This window comes from Geotrypetes seraphini, chromosome 1 (genome assembly GCF_902459505.1).
Source record: "Geotrypetes seraphini chromosome 1, aGeoSer1.1, whole genome shotgun sequence".
NCBI classification, from domain to species: domain Eukaryota; kingdom Metazoa; phylum Chordata; class Amphibia; order Gymnophiona; family Dermophiidae; genus Geotrypetes; species Geotrypetes seraphini.
The window spans coordinates 470,994,297-471,018,325 of NC_047084.1; the positions used below are offsets into that span (position 1 = coordinate 470,994,297).

Consider the following 24,029-nt stretch of genomic DNA (forward strand, 5'->3'; position numbering starts at 1 on the left):
AGTGGGGTTCCCCTGCACAGAGGGATGGGAGGGAGGAATGGAAAGACGCTGCAGAGGGAAGGCCCGAGGCTGCAAAGCAGCCAGTTCACAACCCTTCCGCTGTTTTTGGAGGCCTCCAAGCTGCTGCACAAGGGGATGGGTGAGAGGCGAGGAAATATGCTGCACATGGGGGGGGGGGAGGAAAGAGGAAGAATTGGTGTGGAGGAGAGGAAGGGAGAGAAGATTGTTGTACATGAAAAAAAATGACATTCCCCGAAAATAAGCCCTAGTATGATTTTTGGAGCACTAATTAATATAAGACCCTGTCTTATTTTCGGGGAAACATGGTATTACAATTACTATAGACAATGCCAGTAACATGTCATAACTTGAATCGTGCTTTGTTGCACAGACTGCAGCAAATTTGAATGGAACTGGTTGACCACCTGAGGCTGCCAAGCTAGTGGAATTGGCTAAATGAATGAAAATGAACAAATCAATTGGCACTGAGGCTTAAGCAAGTCATAATAACACAACAGAATAATGTGCTCTTAACACTGAAATTAGTGGCAAGAACCAGGTTTTAACAGAAATGTTCTTTGTCTGCTGGCTGATATCAATGAAGACTTATTGGTTGATGTCATTCAAGTCTTGGAACCAGTTGTTTTGGCCACAAAATGCCTCTCTACTGACTAAAAGCCCTTATTACATTTAATGTTGCCTACAAAAATAAAGCTGCAAGAGCAATTCTCTCAAAATGTGTCCAAGACTAGCATCCTAGTCTCACAACTGAGAACCCATCTGCTTAACATGCTGAATAAAATATATCAAAGGTCGGAAGTTACTGTACATTGTACTGCAGCTTTGCTGGATCCACAGTTTTAAAACCAACTTTGAAACATTAGCGCCAACCCAAATATGCACATGAACTGTCCAACCTGAAAGAGATGGTGGGTAGGCTGCCAGCAGCAGGCACTCAAAATGGCTTGTCTGTCTTGTAGCAACCCAATAAGATGAAACTACTGTAGAGGAAATTTTGTTGGAGAACCCTATCGTTTTTACCATCAAATATATCTGAGGTGTTTTAGTTATTTGTGGAATCTCATATTCAATACATTATCTTTATTAATTTTAGAACTGCAATATTTTTTGCTTTTTTTCAGGTGGATGCATAATAAATATCTTGTCTTACTGGAAAGCAAAGTCTAAGTGGAAAAATCTTTCTGAAGTTGCCAGAAATCCTGCCAACACATCATCCAAACAGCATAATTATTTACCTGTAATGGGAGTTATCCAGGGACAGCAGGCAGATGTTCTCACATGTGGATGATGTCATCCACGGAGCCAGGTATGGACAGTGCAAAAAGTGTACTGTCACTTTAACTTTTCAAAGTCTCTAAACCACCCGTACTGTGCATGTGCCAGTGCCTACCCGCCTGACATCAGCTCGTGGGACCATCAGTTCAGTAAAAAACAAACAAACTAGGGGAGGTGGGAGGGTTGTGAGAATATCCACCTGCTGTCCTTGGATAACACCTGTTACAAGTAAGTAACTGTGCTTTATCCTAAGACAAGCAGGCAGTACATTCTCACATGTGGGACTCCTTACCTGAAACTAAAAAGGGAGGAGGGAAGTTGGCATCTAAGTAGAGATACATTTTTTAAAACTGCTTGGCCTAATTGGCTATCCCATCTGGAATTATTCTCTAAGCAGTAGTGTGATGTGAAGGTACGACCTGAGGACCAAGTGGCTGTTTTACAGATGTCGTCGATGGGAGTATCGGAGATGAGCTATTGAAGTCGCCATTGCTCTAACTTTATGTGCTGTGACACAACTTTCTAGTGTCAGCCTAGCTCGAACATAGTAGCAAGTAATACAGTTCACAAGCCAGGCAGAGTTGGGTTTTCTTGGTGATAGGAGCTCCATGTCTAGGATCAAATGACAAAAAGAGCTGAGTAGACTTTCTGTGAGGTTTTGTCCTATCCAAGTAATAAGCAAGAGCACGCTACAGTCCAACGTGTGAAGCGCAGCCTCACAAGGGTAGAGTGTAACCTTGGAAAGAAGAAAGGGAGAACTATAGACTGGTTCAAATTAAATTCCTAGACAACCTTCGGGAGGAACGTGGGCTGAGTGCGAAGAACCACCCTATCATGGTAGAACGTTGTATAAGGATGATCTGACAGAAGTGCTTGAAGTTCAATGACTCAATATGCAGAAGTAATACAGATTAAGAATACTACTTTCCAAGTCAGATGTTTGAGAGATGAAGACAAATAGCTCAAATGTTGGTTTAATTAGTATGGGAAGCACAACATTGAGGTCCCAAGCAACTAGAGGAGGTATGATTGGTACTTTGGTATGAAAATCACAGAAGTGAATGAACTTTTAATGCATGAGAAGAAAGAAGGACGACCAAACTGTTAAAGGGTATAGAACTCCTCTCATATGAAGAAAGACTAAAGGGAAAAGGGAGGGTTGAGGAGGAGATAAGACTGACGTCTACAAAATCCTGAGTGGAGTAGAACGGGTACAATTGGATTGAGTTTTTACTCCATCAAAAATTACAAAGAGTAGGTGTTACAGGGAAATAATTTTAAAGCCAATAGGAGGAAATTTTTTTTCATTCAGAGAATAGTTAAGTTCTGGAATGCGTTGCCAGATGTGGTAAGTTCGGTTAATGTAAATGTAGTTTAAAAAAAGTTTTGACAAGTTCCTGGAGGAAAAGTCCATAGTCTGCTATTGAACATGGGGGAAGGCACTGCTTGCCCTGGGTAGGTAGCACTAAATGTGGCCACTAGTTGAGTCTTTACCAGGTATTTGTGACCTGAATTGGCCACCATAAAGATGGGATACTGGGTTAGTTGGACCATTGGTCTGACCAGTAAGGCTATTCTTATGTTCTTATGTACCCTCATGCATTTGGCCTTTATCTGCCATCATGTTTCTATGTTAAATTAGGGTTACCATACGTTGGGTCGCAAAACCACAGACACATGGCCCCGCCCCATTCCGCCTCCAGCCATGCCCCATTCTGCCCCAGCCACGCCCCCACAAGCCCTCCTCTCGTCTTCCCTGACGAGCTCTGGCTGCATCTGGAGGGCCTGGAGCATGCACAGATGTGTGTGACATCATCCGTGCTTGCTCAGAGGCCCTCCAGATACAGCTGGAGCGTGTCAGGGCTTTCCAAAACCCAAACTGCTGGATTCTGGAAAGTCCATCCAGGCACCTGGACAGACCTCTAAAAAGAGGATATCTCTGGGTTTTCCCAGACATCTGGTAACCCTGTGTTAAATGTGATGGTCCCTGCTTCCCAGTCCGACTGGGCCTTGCCCTGTCACAATATATTATCAAAGCATGTTATGATACAGGCATTTAGAATCTCTCTCTGTCATTAACCTGTAAATTTAACTATATAAACAGACAACTGAGGCCAGTAGAATATACTAAACAGCCTAATTGAAAAGATGCTAAATAGGTACACTTGCATAGTAGAGCAGTAAACTACTATGTCTTATCATTTCTTTAGCGCTACTAGATGTATGCAGCATTGCAAACCAGAGGATCAAAGAAGACAAACCACACATTACTAAACTTTAGATACTGCTGTCCATGCTGTACAGCAGGGGTGTCAAAGTTCCTCCTCGAGGGCCACAATCCAGTCGGGTTTTCAGGATTTCCCCAATGAATATGCATGAGCTCTATTAGCATACAATGAAAGCAGTGCATGCAAATAGATCTCATGCATATTCATTGGGGAAATCCTGAAAACTGACTGGATTGCGGCCCTCGAGGAGGAACTTTGACACCCCTGCTGTACAGTTAATAACTGTAAATCATTTTCACACTTAGTAATGGGTCATGAATTATTTTATCTCTGGTATATTGGATACAGGCCCAATCACCTACACAAATCGGAATTCCCACATTCTTCTGTCCCTCTGTTTTGTATATCAGTTTTTATATAGTATTCTACCCAAGGCTTTTATACTTCTAGTAGTTTCCTTGGTCATAAAGAACAAAAAAAAACAAAACACCCTGACATTTAAAAAATAATGCAAGTTTCAAGTTTCAAGTTTATTCAATCTTTTGATGGATCGCCTATAACAATTACTAAGCGATGTACATATAATAATAAAAAGAGATAAGAAACTTAACATAATAATTAATTACATGACATAAAATAAAAACATTTAAAACGTACTTGAGGGGCATGGGAAAATTAAAAAGTTACAATTTCGGGTAATAAGAAAAAAGGGAAAGTACAAAAGGTAGGGTAAAAAGATAGAACAAATTGGCTCAAGCAAACTTCGTTAGCTTCTATAACAATAAAACCAGTTCTATAACAATAAAACCAGTTCGTAAATCGTTTAAAAGAATAAAAAAAAAAAAAAAAAAAAAAAAAAGAAAAACTACTAAAGGTCGAAGGCATCATTAAATAGGTATGTTTTTAAAAGTTTTTTAAATGTTGAAATATTTTTTTCTGATCTGATAAATTGAGGAAGTTTATTCCACCTTTGTGGGCCGGCGACGGTAAAAGTATCAGCTCTTCTGGTGCCTATGATTTTTAATGATGGAACTGTTAATAAGCATTGGTCGGAAGAGCGAAGAGATCGATGAGGTTTATATGGGATTAAAGTTTTAGAGATAAATTGAGGTTCGTTGGATGTTAACGTTTTGAAAATTAGAAGCATTAATTTGAAGCAGATCCTGTGATTTACTGGTAACCAGTGTGCATCTATTAATAATGGAGATACGTGGTCGAATTTTTTTGCATTATAAATTAATTTTATTGCTGTGTTTTGAATTATTTGTATTCTTCTTATTTCTTTATGTGTGATGTTTAGGAATAGAGCATTGCAATAATCTATTTTCGCTATTATAAATGAATGAATTAGGATCTTTAAAGAAGAAGGAGTAAGAAATTTAGCAATAGATCTTATCTGCCGTAATTTATAATAACAGTTTTTAACCATATAGGATATGTGTTCATGATAGGATAGTTTTTCATCTATGTAAATGCCAAGAATTTTTGTTGAGGATACCATATTAATGGGGATGTTGTTGAGAACAAAAGATTTAGAAAGAGAAATATCATTTTTCCAGTTAAATAAAATGGATTGAGTCTTATTAATGTTTAATGCCAATTTGTTTGTGTTTAACCAGTTTTGGACGAGCTCTAGCTTTTGATTTATTGAGGAAATATCTGTAGTGTTTTCAGGATCTAAAGGGTGTAAGAGTTGGATATCGTCTGCGTAAGAATAAGGGATGAAGCCTATGGCCTGACAAAGTTCTAATAAAGGAGCGAGTATTAATTCAAATCACATTAAAACAGCACAGTTACAGAAAAGCAAGGCAGAGCAAAATACATAAACAGAGCATTAAGACAAGCTTAAAAGGAATAAGATTTTTAGTTTGGTCTTGAAGTGAAGCAGACATTTTGATTACCATATGACAGTCTGCCCCAGGGAATATGTGTTTGAAGGACAATACAGGAAAGTAGCAGCTGCCTTCTTTTACAGCAGGGGTGTCAAAGTCCCTCCTCGAGGGCCGCAATCCAGTCGGGTTTTCAGGATTTCCCCAATAAATATGCATGAGATCTATTTGCATGCATTGCTTTCATTGTACGTTAATAGATCTCATGCATATTCATTGGGAAAATCCTGAAAACCCGACTGTATTGCGGCCCTCGAGGAGGGACTTTGACACCCCTGTTTTACAGGCAATATAGAGGTTAGAAAAGACCAACGAGGAAACCAACTTAGACCAAACACATAGGAAATTAAAAACACATAGGAGATGACGACAGTCATCTAACGGAAGTAAAGCAGATTTTCTAGTTTTTCCTTTTCTTTTTAAATGTATTACGTTGATGACAGTTATTATATCATAATCATTTTCCCCAGCGGGTTTGGGTGGCAGGTTGTTAACCTAGTACAGTTTCACAATTTTGGCCTACGGCACCATCTCTGCAGCTCACAACTTGGATCTTAGCTAAAAGCTTCAGAGGGTGGAGGCAAGTAGAAGAAGAGTCAAGGAAGGACATGTGAAAAGAATGGGAAGGAAATACAGATGAAAGGGTGAAAATAGGGAGGGATGAAAGGACATGGAGATGTGAAATTGGCTGGGAAGAAGCAGGAATATGATTAAAGAGAGGACAGAGACATGGAAATGAAAAATAAGATTTTGGAAGGAATGGTGAAAACAAGAGCATGGGAGCATGTAGGCAAATGAGCAAGAAACATAGGGCTCCTTTTACTAAGGTGCGCTAGTGTTTTTAGCGCACGCAGGATATTACCGCACGCTACGTGGCTAGAACTAACGCCAGCTCAATGCTGGCGTTAAGGTCTAGTGTGCGCGCTATTCCGCACGTTAATGCCCTAACGCAGCTTAGTAAAAGGAGCCCTTAGAAACATAATGGCAGATAAAGGCCAAATGAGATGCTTTGAAAAGGAAAGAAATAATGCAGTCAGATAGTTAAGAGGAAAGAGATCTGAAAGAAAAATAATTAAGCAAAAATAAAGTGTCAACACTGAATGTAAAAGGTGAAAAAGATTAACCTAACAGACCGGAAAAAAATTAACTTTTTGTTCATAAAATATATGTAAATATGTCACAGACTTGTCACAGCACATAAAAATGTTGCTATTTAATTCTCTGACCTTTTGCAGAAGACTCTACTCCTAAGCTGGTATAGAAAACAAAAAGGCTATTATTAAGGGTAACAAAGCCTCACTTTAAAAAGCAGTGGCACAAATTCTTAGAAATTACAGCCTGTCTCGTTTAAGTGATATGACTTGGAATCAACTGCTATTTTGTTTACCCGCTATTTGAGTCTGAGCTATTCTTTATTATCATTTTGAATTTATGAACAGTCTCCAAAAAGGAACAGGAAATAAACCAAGACTAGTTTGAATTTTTTTTTGGCTTAGAATTTTATGCTATGTTTTTATGTTTGTATGAGTAATATTTTTATGAGATTGTGGCAGATCATGTGACCTATATTTTTTTTTAATATGTTAAATAAATATAATAGTCCCATATTCAAGATGGCCGCTACAGCTAACTGCTGAAGAGATGCCGTGGATTTACCTTGAGCAACTGCATTTTCACCATGCCGAAACGGAGGGGGGAAAGCGCCGGTAATGCCTCCCGACACTCTGCTATACCCCCAATTGGCTCTATTGAAGAAATGCTCCAATGCCTACAGAGGGAACTGGAGATGCCGGGGAATTGCCTGCAGGAGACACCGGCAGAGAGTGACGCTGTGGCTAGTCTCCCTAGGCTTGACATCACCTTGAGCCCCGACTATAGACTATCACCCCCATAGCCTCAGAGTGCAAGCTCCCCGCGTAAGCTCAGCATGTCCGAGGAGGTGGTGACTGAGCTGCGGGAGGCAGGTGAGAACTTGCTGGAAATTCCCAAGGAGATGTTTCTTCTCTCGGTGCAATTACCTGAGGAAGGATCATCATTGGAGACGGACCGAGACAATCAAGAGGTATGCCTGGGAGCTGAAAGTTTCCCTTCACCGCTTGTAACATTTTTGAAGTTAACTAAACAACCTGAAGTTACTATGTGGGACTTAGTAGTAAAATTGGGGAATTTAATTGCTCCACAAGTAAATAAACAAGGAGAGAGACTAAATGTACACGTGAAAGAACTTTCTGACTTAAAACAAGAAACGATAACAATTAAATCAGAGTTATTGAAAGTCTCTACAGAGATGTCCTCCGGGAAAAAAATTCAAGAAGCACTTATAACTGATAACACTTCTTTAAGGGAAAAAATTGGAGGCTTTGGAAAATGCGAGCAGAGCTAATAACCTGCGTATTCTAAATTTTCCTAAAATGGCTGTTGTTACTCCAATAGAAATGATAAAAGATATTTTAAAGAAATTCTGAACATCCCGGAACAAACCATGCCTCCCCTTGTAAAAGCTTATTATTTACCACAGAAATTAGATTCGCAACATATTGGAAATGAAAATCTACGAGAGACCCCATTAGATGTCTCCAATTTATTGGAATAACAAAAACTCAAAAAGAGGGAAGAAACCCAAACAGTAGAGAACAAATCTTCCCTAACCCTACAACAAGGATGAGGGGGAGAGACAGTTATACGCCACAAAGGAGCTCAAAACGAAAATTATTTGTGTGATAAATGGGGAGCTCTCAGTCACACAGCTCGCAGCAGGGTATACACAGCCCTTGATGCGCCAGTTGTCACAACAATGTGCCCATATGAGCATAGACTGTGAAACATCCTCGGGCTCACCCGACGTGTGTTTAGATGTGTACTAGTGCACCAACAATTTTTGTGCTAAAAATGCAAATAAAGATATAAATAATATAAACTGTCTCTGCCTCTCATCCGAGGGTGCAGAAGCGACCAAAGCCAACCATCCAAGTAGGGACAAAAAAACAAGTCAATAGTCTGAAAAAACACTTAGCTTCTCCGTAGGTCAAAGTTCTAGGCAGCCAAAAGGCTTATCCAAGCATGTTCGTCTAACGGAACTCCGTTTCAAGGGTATAACAAAAACCCTTCCTCAGGAACCAACCGCTGAGTGCTGCGATGAAACTTATTCGGACCCCCACCAGGATGAAATTGAAGAAAATGGCGCTGAACCTGGCAGAACGCCTCCACTAATAACAGCAGAGACTATTGGAAAGCAATCTGTTCAAAATGTGAATATGGATTTAACAAATTATTTGGAAAACTCCCTTGAGGTTGTGACTGATAGAACTACCTTGACGCTCACAGTAGCCCTGGAAAGTGACAGGGAATTTATTTTGCGTTTGTATTTCCGTCATATTAATGACAAGTTTTGGGGCTCTAATGTACGAATTTTTCCTGATTTAGCTCAAAAAACCCAGAGACATAGGAAAGAATTCTTGGCCTTAAAACCAAGAGTTCTTGCTCTAGGGGCTACATTTCTTGTTAAATTTCCATCAAAATGTTATGTGCTATTTCAAAATAAGAATTTTTTTATTTTTTGAGCCCAAACAGTTACTGGAATTTATTACCTCTAAAGAAGGTGTGGTACCATGAATAATTAGATATGGCCTTCCATCTGATAGTGAAATGGGTTATCTTATGTCGTTACTCTAATAATTTTAAGTTGAATTGGAATTTATTTATTTTCTTGATCTCCAATATTGTGGGCTAAATAAGAGTTTTAGCATTACTTGTTTATAATAATTTTTGTGTTAATTTTAATTCTTCATCTCTGATCATCATCAAGTTATCATTGTATACTTGTACTATTATAAAATTCAATAAACAAATTAAATAATAATAACAGCAGAGCAGGTGACATCATCACGTCTAACGTGAAACCCGGGAAAAAAACCGGGAAATTCAAAGAATGAATTAAATCTGTTGGAAATAAAGGATGAAAATAAATTTGACGTTAAATGGCACAATGCCACTCAATACAGTCATTCAATCCCAAAGGATGTATTGATTGTAACTCGAAAATCCAGTATTGTTCTCTCCGTTGCAGGCGAATGATTCTGTTTCCCTCAAAGTTCTCAGGAATCTGTTCGATAATACTCCATCGCAAATCTACAAAAGAATGACATTGTTGAATGCAATGAGGAACCATTGGAGAGCTCATTGATGAAGTGTTTATCCTACTTCTGTGTTCAATGAGACGCGTCCTGATAGTTCTCTGGATACGCCCTATATATACCAACTGGCATGGGCAAATAATGATGTAAATGACCCAAGTGGATTTACAATGAGTATTTGCCTTAAAGTGATATATCTTGTGAGTCCGGGGGTGAACCCATGCCTCTCCTTCAATGGTGGTTTTGCAAATATCACACGTCCCACTACATTTTCTATGGCTGCCCCCGTAGTCTAAAATACTCGTATCTGATGTGAATTTGGAATGGATCACATAATCAACTAAGTTCTTAGTACGAGAGTAAGCAATACAAGGGTAGTCCTGAAAGGTGGGGTGTAATTGCAATACGTGCCAATGACGCTTGATGCTGCACTCAGCGGTCGGTTCCTGAGGAAGGGGAGTTTGTTATACCCTTGAAACGGAGTTCCGTTGGACGGACATGCTTGGATAAGTCTTTTGGCTGCCTAGAACTTTGACCTACGGAGAAGCTAAGTATTTTTTCGGACTATTGACTTGTTATGAATAAGGTTGTATATTTACTGCATTTCTATTACTGGTATAATAAACAAAGCCTGCATCTTATAAATAGCCTGCAGTTTTGTTTTGGTTTTTTTGTGTTTTATTCAGTAGATTTACCAATAATGAAAGTTAAATGCATAAATGATTCACGAAGAGGCATCCCAGTAAGTATAGGGGCAAGGCTACTCGTATAGTCACAACTAGCATTGTGGGGGAGGGGGAAGAGAGGTCCAGGTAGATTTTAGACATGAGAACACACTCAGTCAAATGGGTTCCTGAATATCTCAATGCTGGCCAAAACTATGATTGAGTGGTTGCCTCACAATCCGTTTTGGACCGATATTAGCAGGATCCTGTGGGATTTTGAACTGGTCTCATAACTCTGGATGAAACTTGGAGACAATCCAAAGAATGGAGACAGTGGTTCCCCAAGTCCCAAGAAGTTCAAGACACAGAAGTCATCAAACAAGGTGCTGGCATCTGTCTTCTGGGACAAAGATGGAATTTTGCTTGTCGATTACCTGGAAAAAGGTGCCACCATTAAGGCAAAGTACTATGTTGCACTTCGACAAACTGAAGCAACAACTGGTCTTCAAACATTGAGGCAAGCTTTCAAAAGGAATCTTGTTTCTTCAAGACAATGACACTCTTTATAAGGCAGCTGTTACATAGAAGAAACTGGCAGATCTTCACTTTGAAGTTCTGAAACACCCGGCCTACTCACCTGATTTGGCTCCTTCGGACTACTACCTCTTTCCTAACCTCAAGAAACACCTCAAGGGAAGAAAGTTTTTAAGCACTGAGGCGGCCATATTAGCTGCAGATGAGTGGCTTGAGGCACAACCAAAATATTTTTTCTTGGATGGGTTAAAGTTAGAACACCAAAGTCATAAGTGTACGGAACTCAGTGGTGAATATGTAGAGTAAATAATTTTTTTTCAGTCCCATAGCTTGTTGTTTTCTTTACAAAGCTAAGGACTTATAAACAACCCCTTGTACCAACTACTAAGAGAAAATGCCATTTTATAAAATGAAATACAAATTATTACTGATCAGTAGCGGAGTTGTCTAGTGGGATGTGAATTAGGGAAGCCAGGGTTCAAATTATAATTCTCCCATTGATGTTCTTTGTGACCTTGGAGAAGTCACTTCACTCTGTTGCCTCAGGTTCATCTTGGATTGCAAGTCTACTTGGACAGGGAAATTGCATTCACATACTCAAGTTACTTGCCCTGGGTTTTGATTTGAATAAGATGAGTAATAAATGCAGTCTTCAGCTCCTTCTTGGTGGTGGCTGCCAATGGGGAATCTAACATCATGTAGCTATAGTTTTGGTTATTCCCTAGGTGCATTTGCTCACATTTAAACTTCATGAAAGTCATGTGATGTGCTATGAATGGGTGGTTGTGTGTGACCAGGCTATTAGGTAGACTAGGCATTCATCTAGGGCAGCAGCATTTAGGGGGGGGGGGGGGGGGGGTTGTGACAGCAGAACAGGAGCTCCTTCTTGTGGCAATATGTGCTTTGGTTCAAATCCCAACAACTGCTTTCCAGAGCCTGCCTCACTCACTGTTGTGCCAAAGATGTGGCTATCACTACTGAACAAATCTCTTTAATATTTAGATTAGGTCTTTCTTATTGATGACAGCATCCTTTTCTTGTTTTAACTGATTTTATTGTGTTTTGTAAGCCACATTCATCTGTTGTAAATTGCGGGATACCAAATTTTAATAAACATAAACATAAGGCAATAAACACTTGACGGTCATTTGAAATATGTTCTCTCCTATCAGGGTGAGGGCCATTCATTTTCTTACAATACTTATTTCTAAACAGCTCTTAAAACAATGGTCTTCAAGAAATATAGTATATTTGACCATCAATTTGTGACTGAAAGAAATAATTGTATACCGGTAAGTAATCCCAATAGCGATGGTCCTTTCAAAAATGGCTATACCAATTTCTTTGCATATCAAAGGCCTGCATAGCCAACTAAGCTGCATCTACAGTTAGAATAGAGGCTGACTTCTCAGATATTTAGAGCTCTGTATTATTATGATTGCTGGATAATTAAATGCATTAGGTAACCGAGTTGTTTCTGGATTTAGTCCCACAATTGCAAGGTCAGTTGGATAACACCTCGGTGTTAGAGAAACCTGGTATTGGAAGCTATTCTACTTGTTTTTACATTGATTTTGAACCTGCCAATGAGTGATTTTTTAGCTGGATCTTCATCCTCTTCATCTATCACAAGTCTAATAAAACAGAGGGCTAAATGATCAACTTTTCCCAAAGTGAAATTCAAGTTTTACCCTAATACGACAGCAACATCCAACTGAAAAACACAGCGGGCACTGCATGTGAATGCATTCTTGATCGCCTGTAATAGATTAATTTTTTTGTAGACATCAGGAAGATATTACACACACTTGTTTATTGAAAAAACTTGATATACCACCCTTTCTTGTTGGATCAATGAAGTTTACAAATTAACAATTACAAACTTAAAAGAGAGAAAAGGAACACCATTGATAAAATAGGAGAGACCTAATTGCACACATTTCAAGAACTCACGCACCCTATAATACTATATCTTCATTACTAAAAGCAAATAGCATCTATTTACATTAAACAGAAGTATCCCTAGAGAATGGCCCAGTCTGTCGTACTATGAGGATGACATATCAAACGCCGTTTGGAAAAGTGGGCCTTTAACATAGATTTAAACTTTTTATAACTAATTTCAACCCGAATTTCTTTCGATAGACTGTTCCATAAATTTGGAGCTAACTAGAAGAATGCTCTCCCCTTAGTAACTAACTGCCCAATGTAACCTTGTAAAATGAGACAGTAGTCTAAAATCTTGCAAGGACCTAAGGCAGGGCGTATACAACAATATCCACCTACTAAGATAGGACGGTTCATGCTCCCATAAAGTGTTATTGTTAGACAGAGCAATTTAAATGTATATCTGAAAGCAATAGGTAACCAGTGAAACTTTATACTTCACATTATCAGAATAAACAGCTCTCGCAGAGTTCAAAAGTTAGGCTAAAGTTCTAAGCATGTGCAGCCCAAGAATTAATGCAACTTTCATGGAGGTGGGAGAGATTGTATATCTGATCCATCCTGTTATCTACAAAAGAAACCTGTTAAAGGTAAGCGACAGTATTTTTTTTTCCTATCGACAAGGAAAACTGAGTCAGGCACATAAGCAACTGACTCCCAAGCTCAGGGCAGCTCATTGGATTTTGTATTATCCATAGTTTAGGAGTGGCCTGCACATCAAAAAGGTATGAAAGCCGTACACTCAGACAGATTGGGCAGACCAGCTTAAACAACATCAGGTGGTATATCACATGCATTAGCCCATTGCCTCTAGTCGTGGACTGGTCCAAAAAATATAAACTTGGGGGGGGCGGGGTCGGGGGGTAATATTCAAGTGCAGTGCCTTGGCCTGCTCGGCTCTACACCCTGTTCCCCCCCCCTCCCTCACTATTGCAGGAATATGGTATCTTTCATCGAGCTGTGAGCTGTATTTTTAAACTTTTTTGAAAGTGCTAATGTGCCTTGTGCCAAACAATAATAAAGTGCTTAATAAAGTTCTTAATAAAGTTTAAAAATACAGCTCACAGCTCGATGAAAGATACCATAGTCCTGCAATAGCTGATTTAAAATCCTTGAATAATCAGCGCAGGCATCTGAGAGCTTAAGAGCATAGATTGTTTTATATTGAAAACAATTAGTTCACCAGTCCTGCTTTTCATTATGTTCTCACACAGGCCAGCAGTCCATAACCAAGCAAGATGTCTGGCTGCAATGATAGAAGCCAAAATTCTAGAAGAAGGGTCATATATATCACATGCTAATAGAAATCCCTAATGTAATGTAATGTAATAGTCGATGAGTTCCACACATCTCAGCTATAATTTGAATGCTATTAGTGCTGAACATTAGGAAGCTATTTTCCTATTGTTCCTGAGGTATTCTCCTGCACTCTTCTGAGCATCAGCCTGATGGTGCAGGAAACCAGGAACAACAAACAAAAGTCCTTTTCATTTTTTAAGAAAGAAAATGAAGACAAGAAAGGTCAGAAGATGTAAAGGACAAAAACTTCAGGTATCGGATGAATGTTGCCTCCATGTCTGCTCAGCAGAAGACAGAAAAACCACAAGTGAAATGCTGAAGAGAATGCTGTGTAAGGGAAGAGCTGGGCAAGCCTAGAATTTTGGTAGGCAGACGTTCAAAACTCTACAGCACCGGGAAATATTGCCAGAACAGTGAAGCAAAGTAACTTCCCAATGCGCAGTACTAATGGCATTCAAATTATATGTGCACTATTGGCATTGAACATTGGGAAGTTAAGGGGGGAAGAACACACCTGGTGCAAGAGCTGTGTGGTAAACTCAACTCTTGTGCGCCCAGCAAACCCAAAGATGAAGCACACATTGGCACCTGTTTTCTGCATCTTTAAATATAAGCTTTCTAATTTTTTTTCCACTTGGAAGGCTTATATTTAAGCTGAAAGGGGTACCAATATGTGCTTTTAGTTTTGAGTTTGCTCCGACTCGCACACAGTTCACCTCACTGCCACCGTCAGCATTTAGGCGTTTGTATAGGCTTCCTTTTGCTTCTAAATTAAATTAAAACCAGCAGATTTTACCTACAGAATCAAGGGAAATCCTCTCTTCAAACGTCTGCCCTGAACTAGCGTTAGGCTTCAGCGGTAAGGCTGCTATGTTTAGTGCAAGTTCCCCAAGCACTGGGAGGGAAGAGGAAATGGAAATGAGTTCATTAACAGCCAATTGATTAAATTTGCATGCTATTTGGATTAATCTTTACCACATACATTACTTCCTTTGAGTTTTCTGTGCTCACTAATGCCAGCACTAGTCTGGTGCTAATCACCTCTAGTGCTCGCATTTGATTGTGAACATCGGCCCATGGGAAAGTTGTTCCATCCCAGGAATATATGATAACATCACCCACTTTTTTATTTATTTATTTATTTATATACCACTTATATCCTAAGTGGTTTTACATTTGGTTACTTTATCATATTTCCCTATCTGTCCCAGTGGGTTCAAACTCTATCTAGTGTACCTGGGGCAATGAGGGGATTAAGTGACTTGCCCAGGGTCACAAGGAGCAGTGAGGAGCAGTGAGGGATTTGAATCCACAGCCTCAGGGTGCTGAGGCTGTAGCTCTAACCCCTGCATCACACACTCACACTACCAGATACTCTCTTGTGTATCTGACTCAGCTCTGCTTGTGAATGGGGAAAAGTATCATATGCCAAGTATAACTATGAAAAAACTGCTATGCTGGCTGAGACCAAAAGGTCCATGAAGTCCAGTATCCTGTTCCAAACATTGGCCAATACAGATCACAAGTTCCTAACAGGATCTCCAAAACAGTACTTACCCATAGGAATAAGTGGTGGATCTCTCCAAGTCTACTACAGTATAAGTTTCAAGTTTAATTAATTTAAATATACCGACCATCGACATGCATCTGGCCAGTTAACAATGCTAAAAATGAAAGGTTAAAATACATTTTTATGGGGGGGGGGAAATGTGAACATTAAATAGATAAATTACAAATACGAACATGAGCTTGAGAGTAAAGGGGGAGGGGAAGTTAATAATTACATCATTAAAAACAATTTAATTAAAGGGAAGGGGAGGATAAAACATCAGGAATGGGGATCGCTTCTTAAAAGCGGTTCGTGTTTATTTTGCTAGCTGTTGGAAAGGAAATATTTAGATGCTATAGTATGCATCTTGGAATAAGAACATTTTTAGTTTAGTCTTGAATTTGTCGAGTGAATTTTCGAGGCGGAGTTGAGGTGGCATGGCATTCCATAAAGTTGGAGCTACAACGGAAAAGTTAGTTTTTCTAGTGTAGTAGAATTTTTTGATGGAAGGTATGGTCAGTAAATTCTGATAAGTCGATCTAAGGGTCCGGGGACCATTTTTATTCAAAAACTTAATACAGGCTAAGAAAATAATTCTTCACTCAGAGTTATTTAAAATGTACAATTTACTAAATTCATAGAGTTTCCCCTAGTCTTTGTACTTAACCCTTATTTGGTACTGTTGCTCAGAAGCAACATGCGTCTGTTTTCATTAGCTCTTATGGGAGATCTGCATTAGAGAATGACACGGGGAAAAAATCTGTCCCTGTTACCGCCCCGTCCCCGGCCCACCATCCTCTGCACCGCCCCGTCACCGCCATTCCATTCACCGCCCCGTCACCGTCACTGCCATCCCTTTCACCGCCCCGTCACCGCCACTGCCATCCCATTCACCGCCCCGTCACCGTCCCCGCAGCATCCATATAAGCCTTAGAACTCTAATATTTAGCGTATTCCATTCTTATAAATCAAAGTTCCTGCTGCTAACTAGAGAAAGAGATGTTCAGCTGGCAGGGCTTTGTTTATAAATTTTTATTAACACAACTAATATACCACCATAATGTTTCCGACAGAGGACAAGTATGCAATAAATGCATTTTGCTGTTTCAATGCCAGTGCTCAGCAGAACAACAGACAGCAATATGGACATTCACCTTATGTAGTACTTTTTTAATATATAAAAATAGGCAAAATTAGTTGCTGTTTTATCATTATATTTTCTTGCCATTATAGTATTCTTCATTGATCATTTTTCTTTTTAAATTCAAAACAAATTCAACCTATCTTGTGTCCCAGCATGAATTCATGTTTCACTCAATTGGCTGTTTCAAGGGAATTAACCCTCCAATTTCCATTTGCAAAAATACCCAATGTTGTTCCTTCTATGAGCAATATTTAAATTATGAGGAACAACATTGGGTATTTTTGCTGAATTGTGTGACACCATTTGGGCTGAACATGAAGATTGAAAATGCCTGGTTAGCCCTGGACAGATGATTTGAACAGCCAGGAGCCTGTCCTGGCCATTTAAATCATTTTGAATATCTAGTCCAATGATAACAGAATTAGGGTGATTATAGAAACATAGAACTTTGTTGATCACTAAAAACAGTGGAGACTAAGGGTCTATCAAGCTCAGCATCCTGTCTTTGACACTGGCCAGTCTTGGTCTTTGGAACTGCCCATTGTGTCAGAAGCAATAGGGATTAAGTGACTTGCCCAGGGTCACAAGGAGTGTAGTGTAGCTCTAACCACTGGATTTAGAAGTTGGCTTCTTTTGGGATCTTTAACTCATCATCGCTAGGACTCGAATCTGAGTCCGTGGAACCTAACATAGAATGGAATTAGTATGGCAAAGTAATGAAGAATGGTCCAGCAGCCCCCACCCTCCCTCCACCTCACCTTATATTCGTTCCGAGTTTGCCGGCTTCCTTTTTCCCTAGCCGCACGCGTTCAAAAAGCCGTGCATTTAGCCAGCTCCCTCCCTCCACCTCACCTTAAATTTCAAGTTTTCCGGCTTCCTTTTTTCCGAGCCGCACGTGTTCAAAAATCCGTGCACGCGCGGCTGCGCGAGTCAATCAAACTTCTCCTCTCCTGCAACTTCCTGTTTCCGGTTGCGTCAGAGGAGAAGATTGATTGACTCGCGCAGCCGCGTGTGCACGGATTTTTGAACACGTGCGGCTCGGAAAAAAGGAAGCCGGAAAACTCGAAATTTAAGGTGAGGTGGAGGGAGGGAGCTGGCTAAATGCTACGGGCGGGCGGGCGGTGGCTGCGGGGACCGTGCAATCCTTGATACCTCACTGCGGAGACAAGACCATTCACCGCCCCGCGGGTGGTGAATGGCCTTGTCCCCGTCGCCGCAGCGACTGCTAGTTTTCTTCCCCGTTTTCGGCGGGTGACCCGCGGCTAAAATGCGGTGGCCGCGGGTAAACCGCCACCGTGTCATTCTCTAATCTGCATCTCCAAATGCCTGTTACTTGGCACTGTTGCTCTCGTTCCAACATCAAGTTACTTAAAACAGCTGTTTCACCATCTGTCAATTAAAGGGTTAAACTGATTTATGTTTAATAGTCCCTCTTCATTCATGACCTCTACCACACCTCCCCCTCAGCCATTCTTGTTCAAGCTGAAGAACCCTAACCTCTTTAGCTTTGCCTCAAAAGGATTTGCGTATATGGAGGCAACAGAAGCAGAGATCTCATACAAGTTCATTGTGAAAACTCTGAAAACATTACTAAGCAATGTTGCCAGTTGGGGTTTTTTGGGCTGGTGTCTTCTTGTGACCTTGGGGAAGTCACTTAATCCTCCACTGCCCCAGCTACATCAGATAGATTGTGAGCCCACTGAGACAGATAGGGAAATTGCTTGAAGTACCTGTATGTAAACCGCTTTGGAGTGTGGTTGTAAATCTACAAAAAAAGGCGGTATACAAGTCCCAATCCCTTTCCCCTAATTTGAGCGGCATGAAATTTGTATTAAATTCTTGAAATCATAGTAGTTAATTCTTTATTTGCTTTTCACTTACTAAGTGGGAGCTCATTTCAGCTTGGGAGGATCCGATCTGGAGTCAGAGGATTGTCTGTTGTCTTTAGGGAGGCTGAAGAATTTCTAAAATTTACAGTGGCAGTGTTAAGGTTCTGCCAATGATTGGCCTTCCTTCAGCAAATCCGGCCAAGTCAGCTAAACACCAGCCAGCTGGCAATCATGACAGTTTCTTATCTGAGTTGGGAGAGTATATAAAATATAAGGGAAATCTCCAGGTACAGTAGATGCAATATACTTATTTGTCTATTTTTAATTTTATTCTTTTTTATTTCTTTTATCTTTTTCTTTTATTTGAATTGTACCTTTCAACTCACAATTCTTGGAATTTTGTTATATCTTTTCTATTTTAATAATTGTTTAATCAGGTACTTTAGCTAGATTGTGAGCCTTCGGGACAGGTAGGGAAGTTCTAAGTACCTGTATTTTATTGTAAACCGCTTAGATCTGTAATATGCTTAAGCAGTATATCCAATGTTAATAAAACATAAACATAATGGAGGCTCATGGCACCAGATCGCAGCCCCAACTGATGAAGAAATCAGGAAGAGCAGAAGGAAAATTGTTACACCAAAAGAAACACCCCTGTCCCCCCCCCCAAAAAAAAAAAATAAACAACCCCTCCTATTATTTGACTTGCTTATTATTAACTTGGCATAAGAGGACATCAGAATACGATCAGAATATGAAGGCTGTTTTTGGGCTGCTTTTTCAAGGTAAACAGTTGGGATTTTAAAAAAAGTATCTGGCAACCCTGATTACTAGATTGTGTCACTGAAGGACTGAGTTTCCCATAACTGCTAAAGAGTGTGCAACTCTTGAAAGCTGATCAGAAATGTTGACTTTCATTCAGCCTAACAAAACCACTATGAAAGGTATTTAATGAACTACACTTCAAGAGCATGAAAAGTAATTGTGTTTAAGCAGAGGTGCATATCCAGAATGCTGGCCAACAGGCAATGTGGCATTCTGTACTAACTACAAATGCCAAACTTGATTTTTGAGTTTTACGAGTAATACAAACAGGTTCATCGAAATGCCCTAAAGCTGGGGTGTGCCAACTCAGTCTTCAAGAGCTGCAAACAGGATTTATCTACAGTGGATGCAAACCTGTCTCGTGCATATTCATTTTGGGATATCCTGAAAACCAGTAAATGTAACTAGCTACTGTACTTAAGTAAAAGTGTTTTCCATAAGTAGTACAGAATAAAATGGTTACTTGTAGCAGGTGTTCTCCAAGGACAGCAAGCTGAATATTCTCACATCTGGGTGACTTCATCAATGGAGCCCAGTGTGGTGCTTGGCTAGCTTAAAATATGCAGAAAGTTCTAGTTGCACAGTACAGCGCATGAGAATACAACTCCAAAGGGGAGGTAGCAGGGTATATGAGAATATTCAGCTTGCTGTCCTTGAAGAACATCTGCTACAGGTGAGTATCTTCACCATCTCCAAGGACAAGCAGGCCTCAATTATCACATCTGGGAATCTCTAGCAACCAGGCTCACTGAAAACAACAAGGTTAGGCCAATAAGGATTCAAAATATTGAGGCCCATTTAGCAATTAACCTGAGAAATAAATACATACTAATTTGAAGGTGCAGCCTGGAACAGAATAAAACAACATGGGCCATGGGCCTAGGGCAGGGATCTCAAAGTCCCTCCTTGAGGGCTTCAATCCAGTCGGGTTTTCAGGATTTCCCCAATGAATATGCATGAGATCTATGTGCATGCACTGCTTTCAATGCATATTCATTGGGGAAATCCTGAAAACCCGACTGGATTGTGGCCCTCAAGGAGGGACTTTGAGATCCCTGACCTAGGGGGATGGAGTTGGTTTCTAGACAGATACTGAACAAATTCTGCTGGACTGTCTGATTGAACCAGCTCTCATGTCAGGAATTCTGCTCAAGGAAGTAGTGAGATGTAAATGTGTTGACAGAAGCCCATGTTGCAGCCTTGTAAATCTCTCTAGAGGCTAATCTCAAGTGGGCTATCGATGTCACCATGGCTCCAAGCCTTGACATCACCCCCCCAAGAATCAGCCTAGCCTGGGCATAAGCAAAGGAGATGCATTCTACCAGCCAACTGGAGGTTGTATGGTTGTCAATGGCCACTCCCAAATGATTTGGACCAAAGGAAACAAAAAGCTGGGTGGACTGTTCAAGCTTTAGTCCGCCTCATGTAGAAAATTAAGGTTCACTTGCAGTCTAGGGTATGCAGTACACTTTTGTCAGAATGAGCATGAAGTTTTGGGGAAAACATTGGCAGAACAATTGATTGATTAACATGGAACTCCATCATGACCTTAAGAAGGAACTTTGGGTGAATGTGGAAAATTACTCTTTTGTGATGAAATTTAGTGTGGATCAGCTTCTATAGCCTGAAACTCACTGACAGAGCTGAAGTGACCACCATCAGAAAAACTACTTTCCAGGTTAAAAACTTCAGATAACAGAAATCAAGTGGCTCAAAAGGAGCTTTCATCAGGTGGGTGAGAACCACATTGCGATCCTATGACATATAGGGGGCTTAGTCAATAACAAACCTCTCATGAAGCAAACAACTAGAGGCTGTACAGAGATGGGCTTACTCCCTACATGAGAATGGTAAGAACTAATTGACCAAGAGTTGGTCTTCAAACCAGTCTCAGAGAAGTTCTGGAAGTACTCAAGCAATTTTTGTGTAAAGCAAACAAAAGGATCTAGGGCCTTGCCCTCACACCAGATGACAAACCTCTTAAGAGTCTTTCCTAAAAACAAGAATGATTTACACCCTTGGGCAGGTCTAGAGATACAAATGCTATGATCTCAACATGCACGCAAGCAGAGACTCGGTCCTTGGAGGTGAAAATCTAGGCTGAAAATGTTTTCTGTAACCTTGGAGTAAGTGCCACACTCTCTGATCTTCCTTAAGAGGATTATGTAAGGTGTACAGACCCTATCAGAATGTAATGCGTGTATCACAGAACTTAATCTGTCTGAGCCTGAATCAAAGACCTGTGCCATCTTGTGGATTTTTCATGTCAAAAAACATTCACTGCATTTCAACAGCCAAGGATACAGATCCTGATCCAGGAATAGACTATGCAGTGACTCAGCTAACATGTAGCCTGGATGATTTAAGATAAAAGGTGCAATACCCCTTCCTCAAGGTTATTTCAGGTTATCTAGAGCCAACCTGGATAGCAGCCCTGTGATTGGGCGAATACCAACAACAAGTCAACCTTGCCCAGTCACCATCCTCTGTGCTATCATGACTTGAAGGCCATGACTGAAAGCCATACAGGAACTCACCTAATCAGTTTCATCTCCCACGATCAGGCCTGCTTTTCCTGTTTATATGTACATTCCATCACCACTGAAGAAGACTGTATCACCCCTTGTAGGTCCTGTATTTTAAATTCTGTAATCATATTTACATATCCGGGTTTAGTTAGCTTTTTTTTTTTATTATTTTTAACACCAGAAAAAGAAGTGTTTGTGTTGAAATTAAGGGCACCATGCTTCCTCACATTAGCCATATAGATTATTAGAAATCATATGAGTTTTAGGAATATTTACAGCTGCTGGTTTTCTATTTTTTCTGCTTTGCTAAAGAAATCATTGTGTACTCCTGATATCTTATTCACAGATAAGAAATATAGACCAACAAGACAGTGAACCTTGGACCTGATATTTACTGTGACTATTCCCTAGACATGTGATTTGTATTTATTGTTATTATCTATACACTAATCCATAACCTTACCCCTTACAGTTATGTTCTTGATGACAGTTTGCCCCGGTTAGATATATTTAAACAAGCAATAAGGTTATTTGTATGAAGAAAAAAATAGAACTCTAAAAAAAATTTAAGTGTTCACTTCCCAAAACCAATGGCTTCCAACAAAAGAATAAGCAGGAAAAAAACTTTAAAATACTCAGTTAAACAAAAAAAGCAGCGATAACAAAAGAATGGATATTGGTGAGAGTGGACAGGTGTCAAAGCAATATCAGAGGTAGGATTTTAAAGCTGGTTAGTTTGGTTTATGAAACTAAGATAGCTCCAGCTTACTTTAGAAGGGCCTTGTGTCTGCATCATCCTGAATAGACCCTAATAATCTATATGGCTAATGTGAGGAAGCATGGTGCCCTTGATTTCAACACAAGCACTTCTTTTCCTGGTGCAAAAAAAAAAAAAGCTAACTAAATGTTGTGCACCAGGGGTAGGCACAAAAACTAATTCAGAGAGCTGTTTCACCCTTTTTCTGATGGCTGCTCTCCAGCTCAAGGATAAAGCAATTTATCCTCACAAACACTGAGAAAGGAAAAAAAAAAAAAAGGCATGCTATTGATATTTTTTAAATTTGTGAAGTTCACTCATTTGGGGTGCAATGGGAATTGTATGGCTGCAGTGCTCTAGGGTGAAGAAAATATGTTCAGGTCTGAGAATTCTTGCAAAAATACAGATATGTACGAGGGTCATTTCATAAATAATACACATCACTATTTTTTTTTATTTACATGTTTTTGAGGGTTTTTTTTTTAAAGTATTTTTTTACAATCTTTCAATATAGTCTCCCAACGTCCGGGAAGCTTCATTATTCCATCCAATACACCGTTTTTGTTCAGTTGCCGAATGGCTCGGGTACTGGCAGAAGAAAGCTCTTCCAGAGATGCAAAAACGATGTCCACGCAAAGGTTGTTTCAACTTTGGAAAAAGGTCGAAGTCTGGTGGACTTATGTCTAGACTGTAGGGAGCATGAGGTAACACCTCCCTGCTGTATCTGTGTAGTTTTTCAATGACGACATTCCCTATGTGCGGGGGAGTGCTATCGTGAAGAATGAGTGGCCCAGCCAAGAGCAACTAAGGTTGGATTTTGTGCATTTAATCGTAACACACTGCTGTGACACTTCTTCCACATGGAACTTTGTCTGTGATGATGATGCCTTCATAATCATAAGCAAAACTCATCATTTGTTTGACTTTTGATTGAGCTCGTTAAAATGTTTTTGGTCGTGGGGAAGATGGAGCTCTCCACTCATCATTGAAAAACTACACAAATACGGCTGGGAGGTGTTATCTCATGCTCCCTACAGTGCAGACATGAGTCCACCAGACTTCGACTTTTTTCCAAAGTTGAAACAACCTACGAGTGAACATCGTTTTGCATCTCTGGAAGAGCTTTCTTCCGCCGGTACCCGAACCATTCGGCAACTGAACAAAAACAGTGTCTTGGATGGAATAATGAAGCTTCCTGGACGTTGGGACTTAGTCATTGCAAAGCAGGGAGACTATATTGAAGGATTGTAAAGAAATACTTGAAAAAAAAACAAAAACATGTAAATTAAAAAAAAAATAGCGTGAATTATTTATGAAATGACCCTCGCATGTATCTAAGTAAAACAGACAATGGGCTAAGGTAAAAGCATTCAGCATCTTCAGAGGTTCCTCAAATACTTATCACA

The 24,029-nt window shown here is 40.0% G+C and overlaps 1 protein-coding gene across 2 annotated transcripts in view; it reads right to left on the reverse strand.

Moving 5' to 3' along the window:
• The window catches only part of C1H9orf85 (chromosome 1 C9orf85 homolog), a 99,883-nt gene that overhangs the window by 54,657 nt on the left and 21,197 nt on the right, over positions 1-24,029 (reverse strand). Inside the window, exon 3 of one of the 2 annotated variants that reach the window (XM_033924651.1) lies at positions 5,631-9,541. The exons of the other annotated variant lie outside the window; for it this stretch is intronic. Within the exon in view, the coding sequence (XP_033780542.1) occupies position 9,541 (1 nt within the window). The 3' untranslated portion in view covers positions 5,631-9,540. Of the gene's footprint in view, positions 1-5,630; positions 9,542-24,029 lie in introns of those variants that run through there. 2 annotated transcript variants of the gene reach the window in all.